Source organism: Crocodylus porosus, unplaced genomic scaffold, assembly GCF_001723895.1.
Source record: "Crocodylus porosus isolate Cpor-Errol unplaced genomic scaffold, CroPor_comp1, whole genome shotgun sequence".
NCBI classification, from domain to species: Eukaryota; Metazoa; Chordata; order Crocodylia; family Crocodylidae; genus Crocodylus; species Crocodylus porosus.
In genome coordinates, this window is record NW_017728906.1 from 8,335,765 (window position 1) to 8,342,891 (window position 7,127).

Here is a 7,127-nt window from a genome sequence, read left to right on the forward strand (position 1 = left end):
ACGTTCGCCCTAACGTGACGGTGAGGGGCGCTAGGGAGTTTCACGGCCGCCCCTAGGGCCCGCTCCCTCACAGAGATGGTAGGAATTGCCTTTAGGTAAAAGTGAAAACATAAAACTATTGAATGAATTCAGCTCGTCTTTGCTCTTAGATTGAATTTGCTACTGTAACCCTTTATAGCTGTACTCCAAATCCAAGAATACAAACGAATTTTCATCTACTGGGTACATCATAGGCCATGCCGGGGTGATGGTTTTCTGGAAACATCCATCACCCTGGCAAGACTTCCATAATCATGCTTTGCTTATTTTGCTTCTGGTATTCTGGGGCCCAAGGAGCCACTTTACTTGCTTGGCATCTGGGAGGAAGGTGTGTCATAAGAATACAGTTTGGATGACTTGTTCACCAGTGGAAGAAGAGTATGCATTTGCTCTTCTTATTTTATTAATGGCATTAAAACAACTATTGCTGGTCCCATAAACATGCATAATGTGCTCCAGAAAATGAAAAGTGGGGATCCTAACATCACTGTTAATATGTACAAATGGGTTTTTAAGGTTTGTATCAATCTATGAAGATCTTTGACTAATGGTTTTTCCTGATGCACTTTTTTCCCCTTCTCTCCCTCCTCTTAAGCTGGAAAATAAATCCAAAGGGAAGCCTCAAAAGCAGATATGCCAAGTTGTTCTGGATCATTTTGAAGAGCAGTACACAAAGGAATTGGGAGATGCGTGGATCAGAATCAGGTCACTTTTTAAATATGATTTTCAGTACTTCCTAAAATAGTTATAATGAGAGACACGTAGAATGCAAACAAATGTAAACAAGAACCTTAATTTTCATTTTAAAACTAGTATAGCACCATGGAACGATAGATGAGTTAACGCCAGACAATTAACTAGAATGTAATGTAAGCAGTCTGTATTTAGAGATTTGATGAACCTAGCTTGAAAGTATTTAGTTTTTCACTAGCTTTAGTTCTGCATTATTCAAGTTGTGGCCATTGCAGTGCCATTTTTACTTTTAGTGCTTTACTTAAGACATTTATGCTACAGCCCTATAAAGCTGCATAGGGAGAGACAAGAAAGAGATGGGACAAAATGCATCGGACTGATTTTTGTTGGAAGAAGCTGAATTTGCATAAATAAATAGCTTGTTATGCAAAATATTTGCACTGATTCAATTTAATATTTTTTGATCCATTTCAGTTGAACTAGCACAAACCCTCATGTGGTCATGTTAATTTGTTTATTTTCATTGACAATTTAGTTCATTTTAGTTGATATAGATCAGATTAAGTATTGGTTTAAAATAAACCAAATTATGTATCTCCAAATAGGTGTGTTTTGGTTGAGACCTGATTTACTGGTATTAAAATTAGTGTAGGTTTCTCATGTGGGCAAGATCCAAATCATTTATATGGCAATTGCAGATGCTACCAAAAAGGGCACCTAGGGGTGTTTAGATTTGTGCAAATAATGCTAGTCATTTGCCAGATCCTGCTGATATTGATGTTAGTGTACCTGCTAATTCATATGAGAAAAACCTAGTCACAAACCATTAAGGCTTCTTAACTCAAAGTACATTGCCTCTAATAACAACCTTGAAATAAACAGGACCAAGTTGTTTTCAGGCCTGCAAATAGTGAAGCACTGACTGTAATTGTTATGGTTTAATAGCATTAACTGCTCAACCTGCATAGTGGGCAATTTTCTGATTCCCAAATGAACTCACTGTATGTAGCTCAGCAGAGAAGTGAACTAGGTCCAAAAGAATGGCTGCTTTGAGAAGCAGAAAGAGAGAATGAAGAAAATGAAAAAAAGAAAAAAGTGTTTTGCAGGTGTGTAGAAAGTGACAGAAAATTTCTCATCAGTCTCAGACAAGTAATTTTCTTTCTGAAAAGCCTATTTCATTATTTTAAACACATGAATGTTCAGGAAAGATCGAAACAATTCAGTGTGCATGGAGAGATGCCAGGGTGACATGACTTCAGAGCATGGGCTTCTCTACTTCTGTGGGTCTGAATACTTGTCCCATTTGACACATGTCCTAAAACAAACCCTGCTTTACTATTTTTAATTAATAATTACTTTGTTGGTTTATTTAGGAGAGTGACTTGATGAAAGAGTAATTTCTACTTAATTAGTTCTTACAGTACTTGCCAAGAGAGTTTTAGTGGTAGCAGAAAAGGACAGAGATACTTGAGGTTCCTGTTTTGGCTTTTCTTCTATACGGATGCTAGACTTTGGATGATAAACTGAAAAATAAAAAACTTGCCTGAGGAGCTTAAGGTAAAAGCTGAATACCCTCTCCTTAACTCATTTAAGCGTTTAAGGAAACCACAGAAAGTTATGTGAATAGAAAAATGTTAGTTGTAGCCTTCAGTAGCTTGGCTTCATCAGCTTGTGTTGTCTGGGCCGTCGAAAGAAACTTCTAAGATGGAAAAAAAACTTTAAAAGGGAATATTTCTAAGAATAGCTGTTACAGTTTTTTATTTTGCGATCAAAGAAAAATATACCAAGCAAATGTTTATCTTGTATAACACTTGGGTACAAGTAGAGAAAGAGAAATATTTATTTTACTCTCTCTTCTTCTTGATTTGCTTCCTTTGGTCCACTCTACACATGCAGGTAAAGGCGTGATTAGATACCACATGTATATGGCAGGAGGTGGAATTGTGGGTTTGTACAGTAGACTCAATCGTGTCTTATTGTTGATGTAGAGGGAGCCTGATCCTGGGCTAGTCCTGCATCAGCAAGAAGCAGGTTCCAAAGGCTGGAGTGTGGAGCCCTCGGCTCCCGCAACCTTGGGGTGCTTTTGTCTTTTTCAGCCATGTGTGTATATATACGTATACACAAGCTATATATAGATAGATACAAAATTGTGTAGATGTATGTTCAGCCATATATGTAGCTTAACATATTTGGATTGTTAGAAATCTTACATTTTAGTATGCTGTAAAATGGTAAAATATATATTTCTTATTCACTAACTTTTTGCTCATGTTTGTATCAAGCTACATTAAGGTGGAAACTTTAATTAAACGCTTAAAAGCAGCACTTCAAACTTATTAAACAAAATAATATTTTAGATATCAAAGCTTTTTTTTAAATTAAAACATGGTGCTTATTTACAACTAACTAATTTATTAAACACTAGTATCAACTGTTACTGTATTAGAAGTATGAACTGTGGTTAGTGAATTAAACCAATTATTTCACGGTCATCGCGGGGAAAATTTTCTTTCACCTACGGATTTTAGTCATTTGAGGTTAAGTGCCTGCCTACCTAATTCCCTTTATAATGAGAGAGTCATTTTCATTTTTGTTTACCTAGGCTGTTTTGAAAATGTTTACCCCCTTTCAAGTGTTTGGAACGCATAAATATAATCTTTCTCCCCCTTTTTATTCATGGACTGGAAAATAAAAACAAGCTTTTCTGCTTTTTCAACTTCTAATCAATTTCTCAGCTCTGAGTAAACCAGTCCAAATGAAGAAAATATTTTGTTTGCACTTTCAGAAGAGGCTACTGTGGGTAAAAGCTAGCTTAGCACTACAACAGATTCTAGTTCCTGGTGCTTTACTAGTGACTTTCAGCAGTTCAGTGGTATGACTTTTTCTTTAAAACATCCACAGCAAACATGTACTGCTTGAACGGTTCTTCTCTAGCCCTGAAATTTATAATGTTTGGTATGATTGCTGGGTGATTAGTAGATGTCCATGTCATGGCAGCATTTGCAGCGTTTTCTTCTTCAGCAGGTAGGCATCTACCCTGGTACATTGTGTTAGAAATACTGGCAAGAAAATGAAGTGGAGTAAGTGTTTGATCCATCTGCCTCTTTACTGCCTGCAGTTTAGCTTTGCTGTTAGGTGTTTTTTGAAGTGTGTTCCAAATTTCAGCAGCATCCACAACACATTAGCAGTCTTTCTGTAATTTGTCCAAGGCTATGGAAATAGGCTTTAGTGTATTCAGGATATCTTCTACATTTCTCTTTAGTCTAGCGTTGATTGAGTTAGATGTGATACTTCCATCAATTTTGTCAGTTTTCACAGATGGTCATCAAAATAGAGCAGTTCTTAATAGCTTGAAGCAGTCAACCACTGAATTCCATTGTACTTCCTGGGGGAGAATTAGCTTGGATCCCCCAGCTCTCTTCTGTGAAGCTGAAGTAAACTGGTGGTTGTTATGGAAGTACCTTGCAATTTTAACATTTTCCTTTATTTCTGGAGTACTTAAACCTTTGGCAAAAAGATTCATCAAATGAGCATTGCACCCATATGTTAATAAGTTTCAGGTTTGCTTCATTGTCTTCTAAGTTTCTTTCTTCGTCTGTGACAAAACTATGCGCACAATGCTTGAATTTTTGTTCACGGTTTGTTATGTAGCTTTTACTGCTACTTCTTTTAAATACTTGGCAATATGGACATTTTCCTGTTCTATCCATTGTTTCTGTGAAAAAAAACCCAATTATGTCTTCTGTTGTCACGCAAGCACATATTACTGGATCATTGTGTACATTGTGTACATCCATCAAGACTCAAATGAATACTTTTTCCTTTGATGTTTTTTTCCCCACTGTTCAATTTCTCTGTCATACACTGGATCCAAAAGCCTTCAGCAATATCTGTTCTGCTGGGTGGAGTATAATCTGGTCATAATGATTGAAACATATCAGTGAAGTGTCTGTTGTGAACAAGATGAAAGGAAGAATTTGTTGCATAAGTGAATAGAGTGATCTTCTCATTTTATGTTGTCTTGCTGGACTTTGCTGGTCCAGATTATGAATTCATCCATAGTTTTACTTGATAATGAAGAAGATCTCTTTTGGAAACAAGTAATTCACTGTCTGAGGCATAACTAGTTTCAGTACTGCTGGTGGTACCAGTATATGATTCTGAAGTTGTAGACATTTGCAGATGATTGATGTTCACAATTTCTTATATCCAAGCTGGACCCTGGAAGAAAATGCTTGAAAAGTCACTTGTGCATTACTTAAAATGCACTCAGTGCATTTACATAAAATGTGGCTGCAAATTAAAGGTCCCTCATACAGCAGATATTTTTAATCAGTGTTTAAATTATATAATTTTTCCAAACCCAGTTCTACAGGAAAACTATTAAACTTATGAAGGTTATCTTCTTTTTAAACACTTTTTTAAATTAATACGAAACTGTAGGGAAAAATGTTTACATTTTTATTTAAAATGAATACATGCATACTGAAACTTTTTCTCACAGGATTGCTTTACCTAGGACTTGTATATTTGTTTACACTGAACAATAAAAGTCATTTCAGGAGTGCAGGTGTAATATTAAAAATGTATAATTGACAAATACTCCCACAAGCTAGCACATCCACTTGATTTGTAATAAACATTTTAAAATTCATATTATTTACTAGTATTGGTAAGCAATCCATAAGAATGTTTTCAAAATACTAAGTTCAATAACCAGTTGATCCAGGTGGCTCAGACACATTCATTGCCTTCTGAGAAGCATTTTTCATGACATTGCTTCATTCAGGCTACCAGGCCTTGCATATCTTTGTTGCACTGTTTATGTTTGGTGCGTGGTCCTCCTTTGCCCCGTGATGCAGGAATTTCTTGAAAGTATTCCTAAATAGGGTCTTTTTTGCAAGCTACAGCTATGGCAATATTGTATTCCATTTTCCAGGTGTTGAAATCATATTGTTCTACATTCCACAGAATATTGTTCCTTTCTGTCTTGAGCCCAATGTTGGCCCTTTCTGTTGTACACACTGGGTGCATCTACACGAGACACTAGCTGCAAAATAGTCCAGTAACACTGCATAGTAAAGAACTTTTTTTTAACCTGACAGGATAGTAAAAATACAATTCCAATATCTTTTTCTAATACGGTGTAGGTAGGACCCAACTTATGATGTGCTACTGTTGAAGAGTGTTTGAGGATAAGTCCTGGGCTGATTACCAAATGCTTTATTCTTAAACACTGTTCTAATACCCTTTTGTTCCTCTCCTTGCTGCTTAGTCAAAACCTTGAAAACAACAAAGAAGGAACACTGTGTATGTGTTTAACAGATGTAGAAGATGATGGGGGACCCAAGAAAGAAACAGACTTTTGAACATAGTTTAATCTTCAGTACTGAAAATCTCTCTGTTTTTTAACTTTTTTTTTTTTTCTTTAAAAGCTTTTAAAAGGAAGGTTGTAATTGATACTGGTTTTAAATATGCTTGTTTGGAAGCACTTGTATCTGCTGTTAAATGTATTTCTGGTGCAGAAGCACTTCATAGTCTTTATGGATTACTTTCTCTGTGTGAATCAGGATAGTCAATTCTGCAGTCTAAATTCTCCCAAAATACATGCGTTTAGAAGCCCTGATTTTTAAAAAGAAAGTCTAGAGGTGAAGTCAGCAAACAGTATTTTTCAAAAAGAAAAAACACACTTATTTTAAAAAGGGTATTTTAAATCCTGATTAGTATTTTGATCCTAAGCAGAGACCTTTTACTCTCTGACAAGATTTGGTTGGAATAAAATAGCTATTTATTTCTAATAGCCACCTATAAAGGAAAGTTTGTGTAACAAAAAGATTATTAATTCAGGAAATGTTGGTGTGGAAGAACCGAGTGAAAGGTTAATTTTGAATTAGATTGGATAGGTTGTTTAAAGAAAATTCATGCAACTTCTGTGTGGTTGCAACAGGTAACCTTTGGAAAATGTTGATGTAGTAGAAAGTAAAGCTACGTATTTTCCTGGTGGAAAGTTACAGGAGATGATACTCTAAGGACCTTGTGATAAAATGAGCACTACACCAGGGGCCAGGAACTGCTGCATTCTTGTATAGAAAAATGATTATGGAAAATCGAGTACTCTTACTTAGCCTTTCCTCTTGAAGCAAGAAAAAAAGGCAGGGTGTCTTATGACATTGAAAAGTAATGCATTTAAAATCAGAGGAGGCTATAGTTTATGGCACAGTATATAATTAAGCTGTGTAAGCAGACTATACCTCTAGAATGCACTTAAAATGCTGTGATTTAATGTGTGCAAAAAATCCTAGCTGTTGGCTCTTGGTTCTTTTTTACTCTTTGAAATGAGAAGTGTATCATGTTACAGAAAATTAATTTTGCCTCCCACTGTATGAAATATATAT

General features: G+C 35.7%; 1 protein-coding gene across 2 annotated transcripts in view; it reads left to right on the forward strand.

The window, feature by feature from the left end:
• Positions 1-7,127, forward strand: part of NSUN3 (NOP2/Sun RNA methyltransferase family member 3) — a 34,854-nt gene that overhangs the window by 5,506 nt on the left and 22,221 nt on the right. Inside the window, exon 2 of one of the 2 annotated variants that reach the window (XM_019528672.1) lies at positions 635-744. In XM_019528672.1, the coding sequence (XP_019384217.1) occupies positions 635-744 (110 nt within the window). Of the gene's footprint in view, positions 1-262; positions 745-7,127 lie in introns of those variants that run through there. The other variant, XM_019528671.1, reaches the window with a different exon arrangement.